Source organism: Oncorhynchus keta, chromosome 13, assembly GCF_023373465.1.
Source record: "Oncorhynchus keta strain PuntledgeMale-10-30-2019 chromosome 13, Oket_V2, whole genome shotgun sequence".
Taxonomy (NCBI): domain Eukaryota; kingdom Metazoa; phylum Chordata; class Actinopteri; order Salmoniformes; family Salmonidae; genus Oncorhynchus; species Oncorhynchus keta.
In genome coordinates this window covers 15,829,624-15,856,410 of record NC_068433.1, presented here as the reverse complement: position 1 = coordinate 15,856,410, position 26,787 = coordinate 15,829,624, and the positions used below count along the sequence as shown (strand labels likewise).

The window sequence follows — 26,787 nt, the reverse complement described above, 5'->3', positions numbered from 1 at the left end:
ACCTGGCCCGCCCGTTCCCCAGACCTGAATCCAATTGAGCACATCTGGGACATCATGTCTCGCTCCATCCACCAACACCACGTTGCACCACAGACTGTCCAGGAGTTGGCGGATGCTTTAGTCCAGGTCTGGGAGGAGATCCCTCAGGAGAACATTTGCCACCTCATCAGGATCATGCTCAGGCGTTGTAGGGAGGTCATACAGGCACGTGGAGGCCGCACACACTACTGAGCCTCATTTTGACTTGTTTTAAGGACATTACATCAAAGTTGGATCAGCCTGTAGTGTGGTTTTCCACTTTAATTTTGAGTGTGACTCCAAATCCAGATCTCCATGGGTTGATAAATTTGATTTCCATTGATAATTGTTGTGTGATTTTGTTGTCAGCACATTCAACTATGTAAAGAAAAAAGTATATTTCATTAATTCAGATCGAGGATGTGTTATTTTAGTGTTCCCTTTATTTTTTTGAGCAGTGTATATTTTTAACTAGCACAAATTAAATTGAGCATTAAACGCCCACTCATGGTCATCTTAAATTGAACTCGTATGGGGCACAACATAACGGGGGAGTTTAGAAGGGAGGAACTCAAACCTTTATTCCATAGGCTGGGATCCGCACGATGTAGCTGTCACAAGAGCGCATTTTTCACTGGCTGTCCACTTCATTACGTCGATTCTGGTGCAAAACATTTCTTAAACGGAAGCAAACAGAACGAAACGGGGAGGAACCTACCTGAATTTACCCAATAGAAACTCTTGTTTTGCTCTGTTTGCTTCCGATTTGTTTCTTTATCACAAAAACAATGATTGATAGGCAGTTTAAACTACTTCAGTTCAACCATTATTGGGTTTAAATATACAAAAACATTTCTGAAAAGCATCCAAAACAATAGCAGAGCAGCAGTGTGATTCATATTCATGGCCTATGTAGCCTATAATAGACCTAATTGATTTCCGTATCGCCGGAAGGCTACATCCTTACCTCCAAGCGTTTATTCAAATTGGATAAACTTTGGATGCCGACAGCAGTCTCACCATTGGAAGATATAGCTTGGACTGTAGCCTACAAAAGACTAGTATTCCTGCTATTTTCTCGCGATCCATCAAAACGCATTTGGTGTCCTCATAGTGGTCTTGTCGTCTGACTCGCTCAGGCAGTTTGCAACTTTTTTCAATGCATATTTGAATATCATTGAGAAAGCAGAAAGGTGTCACATTTTTGGGGGGGCAAACATCCTTTCTGAATTTAAAAGTAATCAAGTTTTTCAAAAGGATCTGTAATCTGATTACAATATTTTTGCTGGTAATGTAACAGATTACAGTTGAAAAAAAACGGAATATGTTACTCCCCAACCCTGGCCGCTGCTTGGACGACTGTCAACTGCTACTGATCCTGGGTAAAAATAAGAGACCCAAAATTGACTCGCACTGCTTCACCGCAGAGCTTAGAGTTTACTTACATGCCAGTCTAAAACCCTGTCCCCCCAGCAAATGGCTGAGCCTTGGTTATGTCCTATGATTCGGACTCTATAAGGCAGAAGTGGAGGGGTTCATTACGTTAGGGTGGGGAGTGTGCAAGCTGCTTAGCTTTGTTGAAGCCTTTTCATGATGTCATCGTTCAGGAAGTATGTTATTTCACTTGTTGCTTGTTGTTGTTGTAGCCAGAGCCTTGCGTTGTCTTCAAAGCACCACTCATAATTCAGGTGAACAATGATGGATTACTTTCCACCCAAGTACTGACATAAATCAATACATAGGTGCGGTAGTAGACATTGCAGCTATTGAGAATCCATGAATACTGTAAATGATTCTCAAGTCAGATTGTTAATTAACCTTGTGAATGAGCTATTTTACTCAGAACAGGATGATAGACGACAACAGGATATGTTGTAACATGCTTCTTGAGTCCCCCTCAGTGTAGACTTCTGAGTGGTCTTAGCTGCTAACCTCTGACCTCTTCTTAGGGTCGGGGGCATCTAAAGAATGTGACAGGGGCCAGCTCTGTGGTGGGTGGTCTCAGGACCAAGTGACAGAAGGACCCTCTTGGTGACCTCCCTCGTGTGTCTAAGACTTGGGGGTGATGGTTAGCAGCCTTGGTCCTGACCCCATTAACCCTAACTCCCTCTCAACCTATACCAACGTTACGCTTTTAATTGGACATTTTGAGTGACCGGAGCTGTATATCAGAGATTGACATTTTTACAGTTAATTTGTGTTGTGAGGCTTTATTTAGCTGTAGCTTATGTACATATTTTAGAATGTAGTGGGTTAACATCATCTAACATCAGCGTTTTTTAAATTTTTTATATCTATGAGGTTGCTCTTATTTCACTCTCTGGCTAAGTTGGAATGGACAACAATTGTCTGGTTGACAATCCAGAATCATGTCCATTCAGTCTGCAAACAAAATTAATGGGTGCTAGCAATTGCTATGCTTGTGAGCCAACTGGCCAGTACAAAGATGCATCACTGTACTCTACTTCCATCCATTTATAATTGACCCAGACGGGTGTAGTGAAACATTCAACATAATCTAAAGAGTGGAATGTGACATTAAGCCGTCGGGCTATGTGTGTTTTCTACAGGGGCTGGCGTCTTCTTCCTATCATCCGTGGAGGGTGAGCAGATCAGCTTTCTGTTCGACTGCATCGTCAGAGGCATCTCCCCCAGCAGAGGCCCTTTTGGACTTCGGCCAGTCCTGCCAGGTCAGTACCAAAGGTGTTTACTGATGCGTAGGTATGAAGGTTGTCACGGCTAGATATACGGCTTGCCTAAACAAGCACAGATCGACCAGGGTGGCGTACAGGATATATGGCAGCGGGGGGTATTTTTTATCACATTTCTGTCTAATTTAAATGGGGATGGATGAAATGTATCCATTGGGGTCATTCTGAGATAAGGTATATAGAGGTATATATAGAGGTATATAGAGGTATATATAGAGGTATATATAGAGGTATATAGAGGTATATATAGAGGTATATAGAGGTATATATAGAGGTATATAGAGGTATATATAGAGGTATATATAGAGGTATATAGAGGTATATATAGAGGTATATATAGAGGTATATATAGAGGTATATAGAGGTATATATAGAGGTATATATAGAGGTATATAGAGGTATATATAGAGGTATATATAGAGGTATATAGAGGTATATATAGAGGTATATAGAGGTATATATAGAGGTATATAGAGGTATATATAGAGGTATATATAGAGGTATATAGAGGTATATAGAGATATATATAGAGGTATATAGAGGTAGAGTGTCCATTGCCTTTTCGCCTTTTAAGTTGGCAAACACTTAAATCAAACACTTACCGTCTTAATCAAAACAAGTGTTATTCGAGACATACTTCGAGGGGGATTTATCCTCTCTATAAAAGGAGTCCACCCCATGTGCTTTCTGGAATGCAGCCACTTCCAGAGCATGTTACATTGAGTCCCATGGATTCCATGCAATGTACTCTGATCCAACAGAATGATGACTGACAGCTGTTTTATACATAATTGGATTAGCTGGGTACAGACTGTAATATTAGTGAATATAATAAGATATATAATAAGATAATATAATAAGATAACCACCAGGAACAATCACCCACAAAATACACAGTGAAACCCCGGCTACCTAAATACGGTTCCCAATCAGAGACAACGAGAATCACCTGACTCTGATTGAGAACCGCCTCAGGCAGCCAAGCCTATACAACACCCCTACTCAGCCGCAATCCCAAATACTACAAACCCCAATACGAAAATAAAATATATAAACCCATGTCACACCCTGGCCTGACCAAACATATAACGAAAACACAAAATACAATGACCAAGGCGTGACACACTGAGGTTATTTTACACCAATGAGTGCTAATTTAACACTTACCGAGTTAATTAAACAGCTGAATTAACACTAAAAATGTTACACTGAAAAATCAACACGAGGTAACACTGGTCAATTTGCCGTGTGGGTATTCCTGGATTCACACATCCCCCTCGCCCAATCAGGCCTTGAACTAATTTTCTATTATTGTAGTGCGTAGTAGAATAAATACAGGAGACGATGTCAGAGGGAAAGCGGGGGGTTCAAAGTCACAGTTCACACAAACAGAGAGCACCAAACCCTTCTAATCACTCTGAGCATGTGTGTAACCTCATCCCCATGATTCTAGTGTCCCCTGTACCCCCCCCACCATCACACACTCGGTGCCTCTCTCTCACACACACACTCTGTGTACATACACTCTCTCTCTCTCTCTCTCTCTCTCTCTCTCTCTCTCTCTTTCTCTCTCTCTCTGTGTGTCTAGTCTCCTTACTCTTCTGTAAACACCACTGTCCCTTCTCGTGCAAGGGAACACGGTTGTTAACAAGAAGCTGAAGCAGATGTCAGCTATTACAGTCCATTCATTAACAGTTAGATAACATATTGAAATACTTGTGGTAGTCCTTTGCCATATATATGTCATTTTGCACTCTTCTTGCACAACCAAAATGACAATGACCCTTGGGAAGCACCCTTTCAAAAATATGGGTTGACCAGGAAATCAATGTAACTTAGCAATAACAGCTGATCTTGGGTTAGGACTAAGGTAACTTATATAAGATCGTGGCCGCGGTATTAACAATCCGTTGCGTGTACCACAGAGGCCACGTGGCAAGCAGTGCTATTAATAAACACATGTAGTGTTGCATAAACAGCAAGGTGTTCCCATGTGACTCTGTTCTCTATTAGCCCTCTAAAGGCCTAGCGTTCTCACCCTCACAGATAGAGGGCAAAACATTTTGGCAGTGGTTACAGCTGTGAGTCTTTTTGATTAAGTCTCGTAAGAGCTTTGCACACTTGGACTGTGCAATATTTGCCCATTATTCTTTTCAAAATTCTTCAAGCTCTGTAAAAGTGTTGGGGATCATGGATAGACAGCAATCTTCAAGTCTTGCCATAGATTTGCAAGCAGATTTAAGTCGAAACTGTCCACTCAGGAACGTTCACTGTCTTCTTGGTAAGCAACTCCAGTGTAGATTTGGCTTTGTGTTGTAGGTTATCGTCCTGCTGAAAGGTGAATTCTTCTCATAGTGTCTGGTGTAAAGCAATGTTCTTTTGCAGTATTACTTTAGTAACTTGTTGACTGAGAACACATTCTCATTTGCAGCAACAACCTGGGGAATAGTTACAGGGGAGAGGATGGGGGATGAATGAGCCAATTGGAAGCTGGGGATGATACGTTTTGCATATTTTTATTCTACTTTTCTCTCTGTCTTTTAGGTCATTATTGTGGAGTCACTACAATGTTGTTGATCCATCCTCAATTTTCTCCCATCAAAGCCATTGAACTCTGTTGTTTTAAAATCACCAACGGCCTCATGGTGACTTCCCTAAGCAGTTTCGTTCCTATCCTGCAGCTCAGTTCATCATTGTGTTAGTGTGTTATTGATACTACGTATTGTTGTTGACTGTTGACTCCTGGTAAAATAGAGGTAAAATAAAATGAACACTGTTGTGTGTTTCACTCTGACAGACACCAACGCTGTCGCTAACCAGGCCTACTCTGATAAGAGGGTGAACCATGAGGCCCAGGAGTTGGAGAAACGACTCAACATGCTGTCTCACCAGAGCAGCACAGGTGCTGTATCTCTTCGTTGATTCTATTCCAGCCATTACAATGAGCCCGTCCTCCAATTTAATATCTCCACCAGCCTCCACTGCCACTCCACCATTTATCTTACCTCGACAACACTAGGAAAACACCAACCTTTAGTTTCATAAACAGACCTCACTTCCTTTCACTTTAAACAAACTTCAGGAAGTACTGCCACTCTAACATATGTAACGTGTACTAGTGTTAGTATTATTATTCTCCATGACTAATCCATGGAAAATGATGCATTTCCCAGTAATGGTGCTTGTTGCTTTAAAGTAACCTTCTAAAAGTATGTTTCTATAGCGTCATATTTATTATTTAGTTGATTTATTATGAGTATTATGGCTGTGAATACCAGTCAGACAATTGACTGAGGAAACTTATTTTGGATAATCTGATATGTTTTATTGATGTAGTGCCTCAATGTGTTGTGTAGATACGGTATAGAAGTAATAGTTTTGTTTTTAAAGACTAAATAATGTGTTTTCTTATGTTGTTTTGGCAGCTTCCTCCACATATGGTCTGTCTGTGGCGGGAGACATCTGCAGCATATCAGGCTCCTCTCACACCTCCGACACCAGCCAATCAGACTCCATCGTCGGCAGCCGGCTGGCTATTTGGACTGAGCCTGTCACAACAAGCTCTACCCGTACAGAGACCATCATTGGCCAGTTACAGGCCAAGGAGAAACCGTCCACCAGCCTGGTGGTTGGAGCCCGTGTAGTAGCCAAGACCCCTCGGTCCCGGCAGCTGCAGGAGATTGGTCGCCAGAGCTCGTCCGACAGCGGCATCGCCACAGGAAGCCACTCCTCGTACTCTGGGAGTTTCTCCTCCTACTTGGGTAGCCTGGACTATGGCTCCCTGCTTAGCCTGCCCCCTCACCTGTCTCTAGACCTGGCCCCCTGTACCTGTCCCCATGCACCAGGACAGGTACCCACCTCACTGAGGTACATCTATGACACCCCCCGAACTCTACTGCAGGGGGGAACAGGAGGGGCCAGGGGGCAGGATATCTCCACAACACCTATGGACCAGGTGGCCAGTTCACCCCCATTATGTGAGTCATCACAGGGGGGGAAAGAAGCTCCTCTCGGGGGTCTCTCGGACAATGTTGCCAGGCGCTCCACCACAGAGCTCCTGCAGAGCCACTCTGAGGAGAGCAAAAGAAGGGTGGCGCCCCCTAGTGACAGTCAACACCCAGAGTCCTGTCAGATCTGCAGTAGTTCCCAACCCACTGCCTCCAAAACCCTCCTCACTATCTGCCCCACCTGTGGAGGATTCAAGGTACAGAGAGCTGGGGTGAATCTTCTTTATTCCTTGTGTCCTCTCTCCTCGCTTCCTTCTCAAAACCTATTGGAGAAACTTAGGATCCTCTACTCCAATGTGTTTTGAGAGGACACAAGGAATCAAGGAAATACATTTGAGATGCTCCCCTGGTCACTTTTATTAATCTATGGATGAAAAGTGTTAAAGAAGAAAAACATGTTTATCTTTAATCCAATTGACTGTATTCCACTGGTTCGTCTCACTTTTATTATCATCAAATTGACTAAATGTGCCAAAATGTTTAGTTTCTTCAGAGTTGCTTTGTTTTTCTCATGAGTACCAACTACCAAAGTACAAAAATACTGTTAGCTGCTTTTGATTAGACTTCACTTTATAACAGCTTGTTCGACTGTGAGTAAACCCTTGTCATCTTGGTATCATCTGTTGCCGGCTATAGTTGTCAATGCGTCCCTTTGTGTGAAATCTATCTCACAGCAATTGGTGTTGGAACATTAATAATCTTGCTGCCTATCTGTCTGCCTGTCTGTCTGCACTCTACTTAGTGTTGGGGAGTAGTAAACTACATGTAGTTCAACTAGTAATTTAATTGCATTTTGCAGTAGCTTGGTGGTAGTTGAACTAAATTCCAATCTTGGTAGTGTTTTCAGTAGTTAACAACTTTTTAGCCATGTAGCGGTTTAACTAACTACTGAACTAAACACTACTAAGCAAATAATACATAGGTGAAATAGGCAATAATTTCCTTTCTTTTTCAACATCAGACCTGCCTACTTGTCACTTGAAACACTTTTTGTATGCCTAATTCTCACTTTCTGTGTTTATTAGGTAAAGTCACACATTCTGTTAACATCTGACTCCAAAGCAATCTGTTCCTGCAATTTGTAGTCTATGACATTTCAGATTTAGATATTATATTTTTTTACAAAGTAGTTTGGATGTAGTAAACTACTTTTTCAAAGTAACTTTAGTGAACTATATTTTTCTTAAGTGTAATTTAGTATAGCGTAACTTCTTGTGTAGATGTTGTTCATGGTCGATTAAACACCCCCATCTCTGTAGAAAGTGTGTTTATAAGAGCATCTGTGTCACAATAGTTACTGCTCTTCTAAATGGGCCTCCATCTTGAGTTTGTACTACCACTCTGGGTTGTCTTGGGCTTTTTAAAGGCCCAGTGTAGTCAAAAACATTATTTACCTGTGTTTTATCTACATTTCCACACTATGAGCCTGGATGATAATACAGTTTTAATGTAAGAGCTGTTTGAAGACCTGAAATGTCAGCTTGTTTTTGGTGGGATGGCGTTTTAACCTGCCTGGTGACATCCCCAGACGGTAAATTAGTTAATAGACCAATAAGAAAGAGGGTACCAAACCGTTCTGCCAATAACAGCTAGTTTTCAGTTTTCCCCTACCCATTTAGACTACTCCCAGACACAATCCAAGCAAAATTGAGAAATTGCTCTTTGAGAAATTGCTCTTTGCTAAGAAGCTATTTTTGTTTCTTTTTGACAGTTTTAATTGAAAACAATCACAGTAAGGTACTTAATTGTTACCCAGAAATGATTTCATATTGAGATAAAAACGGCTGTATTGACCATCTTCTCTCACTTTGAGGTCATCCAAGTGCAGGGAATTGATTTTTACTTATTTTCTTTTTACAAACTCTGTTTTCTTCCGCTTTCTTGGCTTGTTATGGAACCACAAGAAACAATAACCCTTCAATTTGATCTTTGAATAATCTAATTTACAAGTGATTTACAACGTAAAACTGCATGCTTATATACTTTGAAAGTGGTATTATTCATACACAGAGCATGAGACTCTTGATTAGATAAAAATATTTTCAAAAGAATTGTCAGTCGAATAGAATGGCTGATTTTTTGTTAATAAAAAAATATACATATTTTATTAAGCAGTGCTTTTGATTATATTAAATCAAATAAATGTTATTTGTCTCATGCGCCGAATACAACAGGTGTAGTAGACCTTACCGTGAAATCCATACTTACAAGCCCTTAACCAATGCATTTCAAGAAATAGAGTTAAGAAAATATTTACTAAATAAACTAAAGTAAAACAATCTAATCAAATCAAAAAGTGACACAAGAAAATTACATAACAATAACGAGGCTATGCACAGGGGGTACCAGTACCGAGTCAATGTGCGGGGGTACATGTTAGTCGAGGTAATATGTAAAGTGACTATGCATAGATGATAAACAGCGAGTAGCAGCAGTGTACAAACAAAGGGGGGGTCAATGTATATAGTCCGGGGGTCTATTTGATTAATTGATCTGCAATCTTCTGGCTCGGGGGTAGAAGCTGTTAAGGAGCCTTTTAGTCCTAGACTTGGTTCTCCGGTACCGCTTGCTTTGAGGTAGCAGAGAGAACAGTCTATGACTTAGGTGACTGGAGTCTTTGACAATTCTTTGGGGCTTCCTCTGACACTGCCTAGTATATAGGTCCTGGATGGCAGGAAGCTGGGCCCCAGTGATGTACTGGGCCGTACGCACTACCCTCTGTAGCGCCTTACGATCAGATGCTGAGCAGTTGCCATACCAGGCAGTGATGCAACCGGCCAGGATTCTCTCAATGGTGCAGCTGTATAACTTTTTGAGGATCTGAGGACCCATGACAAATCTTTCCAGTCTCCTGATGGGGAAAAGGTGTTGTTGTGCCCTCTTCACAACTGTCTTGGTGTGTTTGGACCATGACAGTTCGTTGGTGATGTGGACACCAAGGAAATTGAAACTCTTGACCCGCTCCACTTCAGCCCCAACTCCTTTGTCTTCAGCCCCATCTATGTTAATGGCGGCCTGTTCGACCCTCCTTTGTCTTGCTCACATTGAGGGAGAGGTTGTTGTCCAGGCACCACACTGCCAGGTCGCTGACCTCCTCCCTATAGGCTGTCTCATCATTGTTGGTGATCAGGCCTACCATTGTTGTGTCGTCAGCAAACTTAATGATGATTTTGGAGTTGTGCTTGGCCACGCAGTCGTGGGTGAACAGGGAGTACAGGAGGGGGACTAAGCACGCACTCCAGAGGGGCCCCAGTGTTGAGAATCAGTGTGGCAGATATGTTGTTGCCTACCCTTACCACCTGGGGGCGCCCGTCAGGAAGTCCAGAATCCAGTTGCAGAGGGATTTGTTTAGTCCCAGGGTCCTTAGCTTAGTGATGAGCTTTGTGGGTACTTTGGTGTTGAACGCTGAGCTGTAGTCAATTTGCAGCATTCTCCCATAGGTTTTCCTTTTGTCCAGGTGGAAAAGGACAGTGTGGAGTGCGATTGCGATTGCTATTGCATCATCTGTGGATCTGTTGGGGTAGTACGCAAATTGGATGGGTCTAGTGTTTCCGGGATAATGGTGTTGATGTGAGCCATGACCAGCCTTTCAAAGCCCTTAATGGCTGCCAACGTGAGTGCTACAGGACGGTAATCATTTAGGCAGATTACTTTCGCTTTCTTGGGCACGGGGACTATGATGGTCTGTTTGAAATATGTAGGTATTACAGACTCGGTCAGCATTGAAAATGTCAGTGAAGACACTTGCTAGTTGATCCGTGCATGCTTTGAGTACACATCCTGGTAATCCATCTGGCCCGTGGCCTTGTGAATGTTGACCTGTTTAAAAGTCTTGCTCACATCAGCTACGGAGAGCATGATTACACAGTCGTCTGGAACAGCTGGTGCTCTCATGCATGCTTCAGTGTTGCTTGCCTCGATGCGAGCATAAAAGGCATTTAGCGCATAAAAGGCATTTAGCTCATAAAAGGCATTTATCTCATTTAGTGAAGCACTGCTACTTCCTTCTTTAGTTTTTGCTAGTAAGCAGGAATCAGGAGGATAGAATTATGGTCTAAAAAAAATTCTGACCATAAGAATTTCAAACATCTTAAACCAAATTGTTCTTCTTTCATCGAAGGGAGTCTGTTTTCACTCTCTGATGAAACAACTTCAAATGATGTTCATGTTTTTTTCTGCCCCATATACAATATGTGACTTTATTGATATTTTAAACCTAGAGCTCCCTCGGCTGGTGGTGCATTTAAATATTAATAATCCCATATTGCTTTATCAAGGTTAATTTCTGATGACCTTTGTAGAAAACAAAAAGGGATAGTTCTGTTGATTCCCCTGACTTGTCTTTAGTATAGTCTTCGGTCACTTTGAAAGATATTCCCTATGAGTGCCGTAAAGGTCCAGCCTTACAGTACAATAATTCCTCTGTTAGCTGCCCAGCACCGGTCCTATTGGATAAAGCATTGTGTGAGTGCGCATCTATCAACATCGTTGTGATACTCAACCTCAGCTAGGAAAACAAAGACCATTAAGCGCCCTTGGGTTTCAATAAGTCATTGTAACTCTATGTGAGCAAGCCATAGTGGCTCTCATGTTTTTACATAAAGACAATGCCCTAGTTATATTAGTTGAAAGGCTGGCACAAAAAGAGAAAATATTGTGTGAAAGGAACGTTTTCATCTAGTCTGAATTATTGAAGATGTTCTCTTTCCTTATTTTCTCACAGGGGAACCCGCTCTCCTCCACAGTGGGCTCGGCAATGCCAGCCATACCAGGTAAGTCTGTTCCACTGGCTGTGTGCGTGTGTATGCACACCGATGCTATTATTTGCCTTTAATATCCCTGTCCAAGCATGAATTTATTTTCAGACTTGTTTATTTTGCAGCATGTTTCGATAAGTAGTTTGTTCTTATTAATGAATCCCATGAATTATTAAACCGATGTGCAGAACGTGTATAACTAGATATACTTTGAGCTGCAAGCACAGAACCTTTGGACTGAGGTTATCGAGACCACGCCCTCACCTGCCTCAGTGACCAATCGCAGCTCTGAGAAGCTGAAGAGGATGAATGAGGAACCAGCAGCTCTCAGCTGAGCTATTAGGCTCCCGTGGCACAACCGGAGAACCATGTAAAAAGACAAACACACAGAATCTGTATGAGTCAACGGCCTCTGCTTTGGGACGTGAGCTTACATCCCAAGAAACCTTACCACCTGCAGACCTTTGTGTGATCTGAACTCGGCTTGACAAGGCCACAAGGGGGGAGACAAGGGGACTATCATTTTACGAAACTGCTTCAAGTGCAAGAACGGGGAGGAGTGCTATTCGCCCACTAGGGTGACACCAGCATTGCCCGGGAACAGCGTTGTCCTATAGGTTGGTTAGATTCACCACAGTGGTGTATGTTTTCGACAGCCACTACCCTCTGGGCCTTGCTTGGAGAACGGTGTGGACTGTAAAGGGACACCTAAAGAAGAGAAGCCCATTGAAGTGCAACTGCCGTACCCTAAATTACAAGATGGAGGCCTTCCATGTGTGGAGGTGAAAGGTCATTCAGTTCCGTTGAAGGTAAGAGAGCGCTCCCCTTCGATTTCCTCCACTCTTTATTGACTGAACTCCATGCTAACAGACAACGCCTGCCTCTTCCTTCATGGATTCCTCCCTCTTGTTTATTCACTTCTTTCCCTGTTCTCCTTGACTAAGATCTTTTCTTTTCTGTATTTCCTGGACTATTTCTCCTCCCTTTGTCAAGTTGTCGATGCCTCTCTATGTTTCTTCATGCTGCATTGATTTTGCGATTGAGCTGCTTAGATGGTTGGGAGAGATGCAGAGAATCTCAACCAGTTGCTTCAGGATGAAACAGAATGTTATAAGAAGCAATATAATTTTACATTACTGTGATGGTAAACAAGAAAATGACTAACTAAATAGACCATTGTCATATTTGTTCAGCATGACCCCAGATTGTATAGCATTACGCTGACTGTTATTTAGACAATGCGGTTTTGTGGAGGTTTCCATTTGTACTGGAAATGACATCAGGGCCACTGTGTTGGCTGCTGTGCTCGTAACAGAGCCATCCCCATGAGTAATACAGCACTTATCCCAACCACACTAGGGAGCTCCAGACAATGTAATGCTAAAGTATATCCTGTCCTCTGACATGTTGCGGTCTTGTAAGACGTTGATTAATCAATCCCCTGCAATCGTCGTTTCTTATCCTAGGATCAGACAGGTTACATGTTTGGGGACCAAGAGACACCACTTCTTTGACTGCATTAGTACACAGCATGTACAGATGTAGGATCTTAATTTGGAAATGTAAAAAGTGTAGTGTAAAAGTTGAACATTTGAGGTTTAAAAAGGCTCCTGAAGTTTGTAATTTCCACTTTGAATTTTCAGACTTGATTTTCCCTTATGAAAAATGTATCAACCCCTACAAAAATGTAAATTAATTATAATGCATGTAGTAATTCACATTTCCTGTTGCTGCAGGATTATTTTCCAGCTGTAGCAAACTGGCTCAAATTAAGATCCTACATCTATAGTAGACAAAAAGGAAAACCTGATATAGGGATATTTTTCTCACAGGCTTTACTGCAGTGTAATAGGAGTCTGATGTGTTGTTGCACATCTCAAACACACTTTATTTTCCTCTTGCCACCAGACAAGAAGCTGAAAAGTAAGGAGGAGAGGAGCAAAGTTGAGTATGATACCATGGATAGCTGGGCGTTGGAGAAGAGTTCAGAGGTAGGAGGTTTATGAATGGGATTCCTCACTCCTCTTACGATCATCACACTCACATGCTTCAATTGTTTTCACAGGAAACACCTGTGAGGCCAAATGTCTATGGCAAAAAAGGGAAATACTTCATTTTTTGAGAAAGTAACAGCAAAGATTACAAGAGATTGCATAGTTACTTAGAACACTTTGGGTTGTTTATATATTTTTCATAATTTATCCAAACATTTGCAGTCTGCCATTTCTTTGTGACCCTAGTATTTAACATGAGTGGAACAAACATTGATGAATGTCAACAATGTTTATGTGATGTGTCAGTACTGCTCTTATACACAATGGTGGCCTTAAGTGACAGTCCTTCTCATCTTAAAGATGCACTCTGGGATCTTCAGCACAAGAGATGTGTAACATATTGCAAAATTCGTATGATATACAAATTGCTACATTTGTAACATATCACACAAAATGGATTATGTAGTACACAGTTGTATTTATGTAGTACACAGTTGTATTTATGTAGTACACAGTTGTATTTATGTAGTACACAGTTGTATTTATGTAGTACACAGTTGTATTTATGTAGTACACAGTTGTATTTATGTAGTACACAGTTGTATTTATGTAGTACACAGTTGTATTTATGTAGTACACAGTTGGATGATGTAGTACACAGTTGTATTTATGTAGTACACAGTTGTATTTATGTAGTACACAGTTGGATGATGTAGTACACAAGAAAACAGTGACCCATTTTGGATCGTGAGAGCCACTTTCAAATTTACTGGCTGAAATTATACAAAAGTTTGAGAGTGCATCTTTAAGAACAGTTCATTAGAATAAAGTGGCAGTTATTTTGGGGAGGATTATGTGGGTGTGCCAAGCAAGTCAGTGTAACACACTGTTTGGCAGCTATGGAGCAGACCAGACAGAACACATTGTGTAAGAGCTTTACTACCTAAGTCAGGATCTCTTACGCTTCAGTATGACAGGAAGCATTGAGGCTGCACTTTTCCATCATGTTTTCACACCAAAGACAGTAGCAAAACCCCCAGAACAATGGTCTCAGAAGAAAAGGCATGAATAAGCCTCAATAAGAACAAGAGACACCTCAAGCTACATGCCCCTTTCAGCTTAAGTAGACAAGCCTGTAAGATTTCAGTACACTCCAATTAGTCAATTCTAAATCTGACTTGAGTGACTCCCGTGAACTGTTGAGTAGAGATTATCTTTAAGTCTGGGTTTTAGTCTGTTGTTGAAATATATATTTATTTATTCAAGTTGGACTGAATTCTTTGTAATTAACTACAGCCTCAGGCTTGACTTAGTTTGATGTAAAACCGCCCTTCTAAACAAGCATGTTACTTATTGTGTCTTTCAGCCAGAGGAGAAAAGCAAGTATGAGCTGGTGGGCAGTTGTGGACAACAACGGTTCCTTCATGAGACTGAAGGTGAGTGCATTTAATATTCCAGTGTTCTGTCCCACAATAGCCGAAAATGAGCGTGGAGAGAGCCAGATAATGAGGTTTGTCATTTATGTTAGTTTTTTTGTCTGAATACTGAGCCAGTCAAAACATTGCACACACTGTATATTGATTTTTCGATTGTGTTATTGACTGTACTTTTGTTTTGTCCCATGTGTAACTGTGTTGTTGCTTTTCTCGCACTGCTTTGCTTTATCTTGGCCAGGTCGCAGTTGTAAATTAGAACTTGTTCTCAACTGGCCTACCTGGTTAAATAAAGGTGAAATTATTATTTTATTTTAAATCTACAATGGCTGCCCTTAATGTGCCTCTGACTGATGGGCAGTTTATTTTTGTTTATCTTCCTCAACAGAAAATTTTGGGTTTCGCTTCTAGGCTATCAACTTCTCAGGTCAACTGAGGTAACTTCTTAATTCTCAGTTGTCAATCGCAGGCAAGTTTTTAGCTGAACTTCACCTTTCAATTTCTCGCCGAAGTTCCTGTGCTCTCTCTCCATTAGAGTGGATCATTTGATGAGTTATCACCTGCTGCTCAGAGTGTGTGGAATGACATATTGACCGTCTGGAATGGCAGACAGACAGACAAACAGCATCCTGTTGGATTGAGACAAGCACCAGATGTAGGGGTCAGAGAGGGCGAAGAAGAGGTACAGACAGGTCTGTGACACCTGGAGTGCTCTGTGAGATTGAGCAAAGGTAATAGACTAGCGCCTGACAGGGAACACTTCATTTCTGTAGCTCAGTTGGTAGAGCATGGCGCTTGTAACGCCAGGGTAGTGGGTTCGATCCCCGGGACCACCCATACGTAGAATGTATGCACACATGACTGTAAGTCGCTTTGGATAAAAGCGTCTGCTAAATGGCATATATATATATATTCATTTGACGAGGTGTACACTTTAGAACACCTAGCGTGCCTTAACCTGAGCAGTGTATTTAGAGAGTTGGGCATATGCGGTTTCTGCATTATGATGCATTTACATCACATTTCAACATTCTATAGCAGCCATGTTTTCTCCCCATTAACATTGCATAGGGAACAAAGCTACATAACTAAATGTCTCGAATTAGAACAGTATTCAACATTCTAAACGTTGGCCTAATTCTCTAAATGTATAGCTCTGGCCTTAACTAACGTCTGATAAATAGTATGTGCCTGTGTCAAACTAGCTTTTTGCGCCGCCAACTCAATTGAAGTATTGTACAGTACAGTGAGTAAAAATGTGTTTTGTCCTGTTGTTTTACATGCTGTACACTTCTCAGGCTTCTGTCTGTGCTTCCATGTCTATTGTCACCTCTGTGTGTTTGAAAATGTCTGAGCGCTTCATCCTGCCTTTGTATTTATGTAACTCATGTTGCATAAGGAGCACACATTTTTGTTACAGCTGTGAGAAGTACACTCACTCTACTGTTGTACTGTTGGCACACAGCGTTTCCGCAAAGGATGTCCAGGCAGTGAAGTGCACATGACAAGAGTGTTGGCCATGATGTGAGGTGAAGGGACAGTCATCAGGGTCACTTAGGCCGCCCACTCCCACGTCCCCTCAGTCCTTTACACACCTGTTCTGGAACTATCCTCACCGCTGTCACACAGTGGCACCACACCCATCACTCATTCCACCACCATTTTCCTCCCACACTTGGCTTCAGTTCCCGTGTCACCTTGCCACCCTCCTCCTGTTGAAGCCATAACATTAGATAGTAGTTCGTGCCCCTCAGGCTTGCTGGAACTCTCTAGGACAGGTCTTCGGTCATGAGTACTGGGGACACTGTTTACCTTACAAAAGAATCAGCTCTCTAGCGACTGTACTTTTTTTTAAATGTCCAACAACCTGTGCCAAAAAATTCCCTGAACTTTTCAAAACTGGCTACCTTCAGCCCCTTATTAAAAATAAACTTACTTCTAAAATTTCACAGAACTTCAGTGACAAAATAACCTCTCAACTGGGCTTGATAAAACAAATTCCTACCCACCAGAGTACAACAAAAAGCTAGAGTAGCAGCATAGAGCCCCTGCTTAGACAATTGGCACAGACCATTGGCACTCTGTTCTACAAGCCAAAGCAGCCGACCTTCCAAAGAGAATCCACAGAGCGGTGCTGCACCACAAAGAGCTGTCTGCCAAAATGGCTGCCCCCCTGCTGGGCTTACTCTGTGTGAAAGGAGGCTAAAAGATCCCGGCTTCTGAAGCTGTGTGCATGCCCACTGTCATAATGGACTGCCATTACGGCCTGCTGTGATTGCAAGGGATGGTTAATGTCTGATCAATTAGGCATCAGTACTCTCAGGCGATACCAAAGGAAAGACACGCAGAGAGACTGCCAGTCTCGAATGGCTTCTCAATTACTTTGGAGAAATATTGCCCTGACACTGTTGGTGCTCAGCTGGTTAGGGTGCCAATGCCGCCATTTTGAAGGATTGAAATGGAATGAAGGAATGGAATCGCTGTAGAAGTAGGTTGCCTTTTCCGAGCCAGTGTAGCCCATAGGGCAGGAGCCTTTCTCCTGCTTCTCTAGCGTGAGGCAGTTTGATGTACAGAACGCTAGTCCACTAACGTTGCGTTTTATGTACTGTATCAGTATGTATGAGGGATACTGTCGTTTGACTGTCTTGAGAGAAGCTAAATGAAACAGAGGCTTGTGTCAAAAACTGTGTACTAATAGGGAGAACGTTTTATCCTATAGTTGTATTTGTGAAACATTTGTACAGTATCTGGTGCTTTTTGATCCTAAATCAAGCTAGCTGACTTTACAGGAAAAAGTGACATAAATCCTCCCATGGTCTGTTTAGAACTATCTGTGTAAAGCGGTATCGGTTTTCCTATCCCACTGTTTTCACAGTAAGACGACCACCATAACTGTTTTATATAGAAAGGGCCTTTAATGCAGTGTTTGTTCTTCCAGATAATGGCCCCTGGCTATAGGGAGTAGATGCACTGACCTAGAAAGATGAATGTGATTTAACAATGTTTACACAAGAACAGCTGCGTCCAGTGTTTTGCATCGTGCCGGTGGTGATAGCAGATACTCAGGTTACAATAGAAGATATAGTAACATCTTACTGCAGTTTAAGAGATTTTACTGAAGCATTTAAAAGATTACGTGAGCAGTAATGATTTACATCGCTATCTAAAAGTTTAACACCAAATTCTGTTATAGCCCTTGAATCAGATCCTTCCCAAATCCCTATTTGTAGGTTGTAGTTGTATACGTTATTTAATTCAAGGCCGGGAACGCCGTAATGGATCAGGTTGTGAAAAGCGATGGCTTCTACTGTAGCTGATAAAAAGCGACTACCAGTACTCTGAAATGTACATATTTTAGCTACTTTATATACCATTGAACGAATAAGACATTGAGGTCAATGGCAGTCAACCACCCAGTAATGTATTCCTCTCTTTACCCTGAATGGCTTTCAGCTTTATGACAGGCAAAGCTCTTTGGGGACTTCCTTCTCTTGTCTCTCTACACTATCTGAGAGCAGGTGCAAAGCATGTGGGTGGAACAAATTGACTTGCTCTATTAGTCTAATTTCTGTGTCTGACAGGAAATACTTTTAAAACTGATACAATACACACCTTTTGGTTGTTTTAAGATGTATTTTCCCCACTATTTCAACCGTTCAGAAATAAATAATAACTTTAGTCCTGGGTATGTACAGATACCATATCTTAAAAAATCATCCTAAAGCAACATTACATTTGAATTGTAATGTGGATTATAATCAATGATTATAATCCATTTTTTTGTATGGGTTGATACATTTTTCGTTAGGGGAAACCAAGTCTGAAATATTCAAGTGGAAATTACAAACTTCACAAACCTTTTTAAACCTTGAATACACTACAAGTTTGCAGGGCAGGAAAATTCCTGTAACAACAGGATGATCAAATTAAGATACGGCATCTGTTATAGTAGGTTCAGTTGCACACATTTGCTAATACCTTTTGTAGGTCCTATCAAGGACTAGATTTTTCTATGAGACCATTGCTTTGCCCTGATGGAGACACCAACAGAAACTCACAGCAGCATGTTAAGTGCCACAAAATGGCCACCAGTAGGTCACTAATATTGAGAATATGGTAGAGTGTAGAGAAGTTCATTCTGGAAATAACACTCGTGTGGTTCAGATTCATATTTTTTTTTAGGTATGCATCATCTGTGCCTCCAGAACGATCTGTGAATAACACCCTGGTATTTCTCTATTGGCAGGGGCCAGGTTTGTGTTTCCGCCAGACATGGTGGCTCCAGAAAGACCCCGTGGTGATGGTGTGACATACATCAATATTCCCATCAGCCCCATGTCTAAGAAACAGCTGAACTACATGGAGCTGGAGCATCAGGAGCATGCTGGGGTCAGGGGGACTGGCCAACACCTTCCAGGACAGAGTAAGAGCCCATTTTCTCAATAACAACCTGTCTTTTATGGGTCTCTGGTGGTCCGCACTTCTGTGATTTCAATGTCTTCTGCCTTGCTATGAATTTTTCTATAGCCAATTGAAATTATGTGCATCTTGAAGTGCACTATTGTACATGGCTAATTGGGGAGGACAGGCTCTTAGTAATGGCTGGAACGGATTAAATGGAATGGTTTCAAACATATGGTTTCCATGTGTTTGATACCATTCCCTTCACGCCATTCCAACCATTATTATGAACTAACCTGCTCTCAGCAGTCTCCTGTGACATGTAAGTACACTGTATATTGAAGGTATTATTGTGATCAAAGTCAATATCAAGTGGCATACAATATATTTCTTGCGTGAGCACAAGACTCAAGTGTGACCATTTGTATTTCAGATTTCTTGGTTGCACGCAAAAAGAAACAGACTAGTAGTGCTGAGGGATGAACCAAAATGTTATTTTTTTCCCGGTAATTAAACAACTACCGACATCAAGAACTATGTGGGATGCTGGGCTGAAGGGAGTTGTAGTTTTCATAAGCAAATATTCAACCTAGTTCAGTGCAGAAATGTAGTAATTAACTACAATGACCATAATTCATTGCGCCAGCTCAGACAGAGACTTTTTCACCTGCTAAATTAAGTTAGGTACACATAGACCACATGAGAGCGAGGAATATGCATAATACAACTACGAGAAGGAAAGAGACAGTTTGTGAAAGTATGCCTTATCTACTAATTTTGTCAGACAGCTCTGCAGAATACTTCGGCAGGCTAGTCTAGACAAATAGGATGACTAAAGACAGTACAGTATGGGGAGCACAGAGATAACGTAGGTTGTCTGTCTGGCTGGCTGCTACTGCCTGAGCAGAGAGAAGAGGATTACTTTAAGGAATTAAAAATATTAAAGTCAGTAAATAAAAACGAATTAATATACACAACTGAAGTATTGTATTATTTCATAGTTATTTCATATTTCATCGTTTCCTATTTTTCTACCCAATGTGGACCTGAGATAGGCAATGGAATATTTTCAATCTTTTGGAAATGTTATGATCACAATGATCACAATTTTTGGCTATGGAATTTTAATTGAAAAGCTCTAAAATAATTTTACTGTCTTTATTTCATCATGTATTTGGTGTTTGAAAAATCGTCGAAACAGTACTATAATGTACTATATATAAACTGAACCGACCTCACAGACCTCAAAAAGCGCTAATCGCTCAGAACTACAGGATGGTGAAGAGGGACAGGGTAGCTTGCGACCACTGGCGTATCGATTCCAATAAGACTTGAGAGACTCTTGGTAAATGATAATCCCCTATTTCTATTTCTCCATTAGTTGGAGATTGCTCCCGATCTTTCCGAGTGACAACTGAGCCACCGTCATCAGCGTGGTCTAATCGGCAAAAAAGTCAACCATTAACATCATTACTCTCCGGGAATATGAGGGACAGTCTTGGTCAACGCGAGAAAGGTTCATTTCCAATGTCAGCGAGAGGATTTCCGTCCTGGTGTGTGCTATCATCTATATATCACTTGGAGGAGCAGCGTTCCAGTTTAGCCGCGTCAGAAGGTCATAGGGCGTTCGGAATACCATGGTGAAGTCTCTTGCTCTAATGTGGTCATCTTCCCAGAGTGTGTTGACGTGTGTGTGTGTGTGTGTGTGTGTGTGTGTGTGTGTGTGTGTGTGTGTGTGTGTGTGTGTGTGTGTGTGTGTGTGTGTGTGTGTGTGTGTGTGTGTGTGTGTGTGCGTGCGAGCATGTGTGTAAGGATTTGTCCACTTTATGAGATCGCCTGGAGAATGCATAGCTGAAGCAATCTTGAAGTCAATCTCATTGCTTCCTCTGTAGCTCAAGGGCAGAAATATATTGCTGTTCTCTCATTTGAATGGTAACCGTACACAAGAGTGATCACTCATTGTTTTTAAATAAACCTCCCTACCGTGTTCATTCTATTTTTATGCACGATGTCCTGAACGGAGGGTCAACAATATTACTGATCTCATGGACTGTCTGGTGTTTCTTCACTCTACAGGGAAAAGTTCCTCTAAATATGCCCTGATCGACATCACTGCTACGGATGCCGCCCACAAAACGGGTACCCAGCATGCCTTGGGGAGAGAGGAGGGTCTTCACACCCTGGAGCAGAGGAGGAGGGTAGTACCACAGTGACATCCCAACTCCAATCTTGACCTCCACAGGGCATATGACTGGCCTAGACTAGGCTGTTGTATAGAATTCACCAGAAACATGGATTTCCTGGGACGCCTCAAATTGCCGTGATGTCAAACTCCTCTGAGATCTGCCAGATTTGATATCTTTAACACCGATTGTTGACAGCTTCCATTGAATTTTGTCCCAATTACTGGGCTCTTCCGGGGAAGGCTAACCCCAAGAATCACGCCTTCTGCCCTCAGTGTGAATTATACTAACAGTAGGCCTACAGCACTGACGCTCCACAATCATCACAAAAGCAACATGAAATCAGACTCTAAGGAAAAAAACTAAAGTTGCTGCTTGGATGGAAGGGGACATTTCAATCAAGGCTCTCTTTAGCTGTGTTCACATTGGCAGTTTAAAGTGACTCAAATCCTATTTATTTGCATTTCTGATTTGCATCTGCTCTTTTTCCTGCAGACTGACCAGTTCAAAAGCACATGTAATCGGACATTTCAACCTACATTTCAAACCACATTCTTAGGTGGTTTGAAGAGATACAAATCTGATTCCTGGCCATGTAAATTGTGGCTAAACGGTCAAATCTGAATAATTTGCCCTCAAGGGGTTTTTAGACTGTTATTCGGCATATCTTGTTGCTTGCTAGCTGCTCTGTTGGCAGTTTGACGTGAACATGCGGTAGCTAACTAGCTTGTTAATTGTTTACCAACAAATGAGTGAATGTGCTAGAAAGCTAAACAGCTACCTAGCTAACTAGCCAAAATAGACTGTATCATTTTAAAAGTGTTCTTACACTATGATTTTGAACATTCAAAGCAACTGGGAGATGTCCATGGCAGGCATTGTTGCCACCTTGTCTTGCTACCTAACCTCTGAGGGATCGGATGCACAAGCACCACCACCAATCAGCCTACAACACTGCACACACATCCGTCATTACTACTAGCATAGCTTTGTCAGCAAATGGTGTCAGAACACACTAATCCGATTTTGTCACTTGTAACTTGCTGTTTGGACATTCAGTAGTCCAGAACGGATTTGAAAAACACAACTGATTTTAGCAATAAAGCCTGCAGTGTGAACAAGGCTTTTGTATATTCAGAAATCTCATTAGAAGACATTATGTCACTGTCACAGCCCGGGCAGACTTGGGTGGTTTGGGGGGCTGAAAGTGCCAGTCTTAGGGGGAGTCATTACCCGGACGAGCAGTGGGTTTTTCACAGTCTTACCAGTGCCACCCCTAATCTGATACATTTACATTACATTTAAGTCATTTAGCAGACGCTCTTATCCAGAGCGACTTACAAATGATTAGAATCTCATTTGGGGAAGATGAGGGAGATGAAAAAATGAAGAGCGTCCCCCTCCATAACTCCTCTCTGATTATCATTGTATTAATTCTACAGCGGTTAGTTGTACGAAATACTTGATTGAGGCCTTTTGATAGAGGCTAGTTCAGCACAGGGCAGGGAAGATAATGGATAATCAGTCTCTATTTGTCCTGTACATTACATGCCGTCTTACTCATTCAGAACGCTCACCACGCTTTTTAGAAACTTTGTGAAGCTAATGCAACAAAGTGGGCATAGAAGCTGCGGCGGTCTTTGTATACCGATGAGAACAACACAATTAAATCCTCATTAATGGCTTCTGATGACTCAGCCCAGGCTTGTTATTGTTCTTTGTTGTCTAAATGAACTTTGGTTGGCTTGAGTGCGGCTAATTGCCCACTGTTGACCACATATGTAGAGTTCATTTCTAGGTGCTCTCCATTTGTTTTTCAGCTTTCACGGTTCACGTGGCTTCGCTGAGGGACAGACAGAGCTTTAGCAACACACACCCTATAAATAATTCAGAACATGTCGAAAGAAAATTCATAGGATCTTTTTTCAGCTTTGCAGAAATGAAAAATGTAAAACAATATCCCGGAAATGTTTTTCAAAAGAGCCTTTGGCCCCCATTATGCACACATACATTTTTGAAATAGATAATTTAAGACAGGAGTTCCTTTGTATATTTTACCTTAGAGGAATATAAATTGCTTCTTGTCCGTATTCCCTACTGTTTGTTGAAAGTTTCACCGATAGGAAAAGATTCTACCATAGTATTTATTACATCATTCTGTAGTAAACTGTAGTATACTGTAGAATACTATATTGCACACTGTAGTATCCTTCGATTGTGTAGTGCTTCCAATATAATTGTTCAACACAAGTATACGACTAAATTATATAGTAACTATACTACACACTGTAGTATCCCTTGCTCATGTGTAGTACTTACTATATAATTTAGCAGCATACTGGAGAATACAATGCCACATCCTGTAGCATCCTTCAATCATGTGGAGTACTTACTATAGAATTTTGTAATATACTGTAGAATTCTATAGTAAATACTACAAAAATATCCGCAAAAAACACTTAAGTAAATACAACAGTAATGTACGCCTAAACACTACAGTGCCCTCAAAAACACTACAGTTTTTAAACAATAGTCATACTCCTATATTTAATTTGCATATACTCCACCCATTCCCATCCCCCATATCCTAATTTGTGCCACCCATGAGTGAGAAACCTACATGCCAAGTATAGATTGGCATTTAAAATCTAAATCCTTGTGGAAGTGGGGAACTCCCCCAAAAATGTTTGTTTACATGCCTGCAAAATAAAATAAAACAATACAATACGGTGCCCGCAAACTGTTAGTGCCTACATAAAGTTGTCCAAACAGCAGAGCTTTCTTTACAGAACCATGGAGTGAATCCTTACCACCCCTACACCTGGCTATCAGCAGAGCCTTCTCTGGCAGCGGAAACAGTTCATTCAGCCTCATTTACTGCCTTTTAAAAAACATAGCTGATATGGCCTACTTGCTTAAACAAATGTGGTTTCTACTGACATTTGAGATGTACAAACCATGGCATAAGGGGACGATGAGTGGATAGGAGGCGATCCGTAATTTCGATTAGGACATTAATGAGCGAGTCAGGATGGATGTAGTCAATAAAACTATTTACTCAGCACTTTTGAAATGTACAGCAACATAATTCAGAACAGGTGGTTTTTACCATATTCACCCTGTACACCAAGTCAGAACCATAGGATAGATAAATGGGGCATATAAGCAGATAATGAACGCTCTTACAATATTCGATGATGACATTTCTCTTAAACAGGCTATCAGCTACATGTGCACCACCAACAACTAACTGCTTACGTAGTAATGATTTCTTGGCTACAGTATACATATCTCCCTGGCATATTACATCATTTTTGCAGCAGCATACAATACATTTTTGGACTCACTTGAACAGGAAGGTGGTGCACATCTTTCGTGGGGCAAATTTTGACATCAAACTTCGTCATCAGAGTCTGGCATTCTCCGAATTTATGGTGCACACACCAACTCCACTGAATAGCAGGCTAGTGATTGCTTTGCAACTCTTGAAGCTAAACACAGATTCCTCCACTCATTGAGTAATGTCCAATGGCCGATGAGCACCGATATGTTTCATCTATAATTTCTCTTCATATGAGAAGGACTGCAAGCTTGCTATCTAAGATTTTGAAAGTACAATGTTGACATGATCAGTCCAATCAAAGCTACGGTAGCTATATCGTGATTAGACATTATTTTATCTGTGGTCAGGTGTTTGAATTTCCAATCTCTCTGCCTAGATTTTGGTGGAAATCATGTAATAACAAACAAAGTGTTTAACAAATCCAAATATATTTTATATTTGAGATTCTTCAAAGTAGCCACCCTTTGCCTTGATGACAGTTTTGCACTCTCTTGGCATTCTCTCAACCAGCTTAAAAAAAATATATTTAAAAAATTATTTAAATGAGGTAGTCACCTGGAATGCATTTCAATTAACAGGTGTGCCTTGTTAAAAGTTCATTTGTGGAATTTATTTCCCTCTTATGGCAAGAACAGCTTGAATAAGCAAAGAGAAACGACAGTCCAACATTACTTTAAGACATGAAGGTCAGTCAATCTGGAAAATGTCAAGAACTTTTCAAGTTTCATCAAATGACACCAATAAGAAAAAGAGACTTGCTTGGCCCAAGACATTAGACTGGTCGAAATCTGTCCTTCTCTGATGAGTCCAAATTTTAGATTTTTGCTTTCAACCGCTGTGTCTTTGTGAGACTCAGAGTAGGTGAGAGAATGATCTCTGGATGTGTGGTTGCTACCGTGAAGCATGGAGGTGTGATGGTGTTTTGCTGGTGACACTGTTTGTGATTTATTTAGAATTCAAGGCACACTTAACCAGCATGTCTACCACAGCATTCTTAAGCGATATGCCATCCCATCTGGTTTGCGCTTAGTGGGACTATTATTTGTTTTTCAACAGGACAATAACCCAACACACCTCACTGCAGTGTAAGGGCTATTTGACCAAGAAGTAGAGTGATTGAGTGCAGCATCAGATAACCTGGCTTCCACAATCATTCGACCTCAAACCAATTGAGATGGTTTGGGATGAGTTGTACTGCAGAGTGAAGGAAAAGCAGGCAACACGTGCTCAGCATATGTGGGAACTCCTTCAAGACTGTAGAAAAGGCATTCCTGGTGAAGCTGGTTGAGAGAATGCCAAGCATGTGCAAAGCTGTCATCAAGGCAAAGAGTGGCTACTTTAAAGAATCTAAACTACTGGTTACTACATGATTCCACATGTGTTATTTCATAGTTTTGATGTCTTTACTATTATTCTACAATGTAGAAAATAGTAAAAGTAAAGAAAAGCCTTTGAATGAGTAGATGAGTCCAAACTTTTGACTGGTACTGTGTATTTCTCCAGTATCTGTAAATACTTTCCCCTGTTTTAATTCGTCATCTTGGTTTTCTCATACATTAAACATTTGAAGATATGTGCACAGATCAATGTAAAGAGTTTTAAAAACAATGTCTGTATTTTTCCAAAAGCCTTATTTTCATTAAATTGTATTTATAACAAATAACATTGTTTTGATGTTTGACTGGTTCACTCATGGGACTAATTTTATCCTCATGTGGATAAATTATTCTGCTTGTTGTAGGGACCAAATGTTAGAGAAACCATCAGGGAAGTAACAGGAGGCAACAGGATCAGGTGCAAAACAGTGTCCAGTTTATTTGCAGTGAAAAGGTAGAAGACTCAATCCAATCGCTATTTACATAGGGCTATACAAATATTTACAAAATAGAGAAATTCTCTGTCACTGCTAAAACACTGGTTCAAATTAAATCAAAAGCTGA

The 26,787-nt window shown here is 41.1% G+C and overlaps 1 protein-coding gene across 2 annotated transcripts in view; it reads left to right on the top strand.

Annotated features, from left to right (window-relative positions):
- Positions 1-26,501, top strand: part of LOC118391932 (protein Dok-7-like) — a 38,600-nt gene extending 12,099 nt beyond the window's left edge. The window contains exons 5-13 of one of the 2 annotated variants that reach the window (XM_035783441.2): positions 2,589-2,708; positions 5,527-5,631; positions 6,155-6,933; positions 11,460-11,508; positions 13,402-13,484; positions 14,854-14,923; positions 19,167-19,343; positions 20,703-20,961; positions 21,398-26,501. In XM_035783441.2, coding sequence (XP_035639334.1) covers positions 2,589-2,708; positions 5,527-5,631; positions 6,155-6,933; positions 11,460-11,508; positions 13,402-13,484; positions 14,854-14,923; positions 19,167-19,343; positions 20,703-20,961; positions 21,398-21,413 — 1,658 coding nt within the window. In that variant the 3' untranslated portion in view covers positions 21,414-26,501. The remainder of the gene's footprint in view (positions 1-2,588; positions 2,709-5,526; positions 5,632-6,154; positions 6,934-11,459; positions 11,509-13,401; positions 13,485-14,853; positions 14,924-19,166; positions 19,344-20,702; positions 20,962-21,397) is intronic. The other variant, XM_035783442.2, reaches the window with a different exon arrangement.
- The last annotated feature ends 286 nt before the right edge of the window (positions 26,502-26,787 follow it).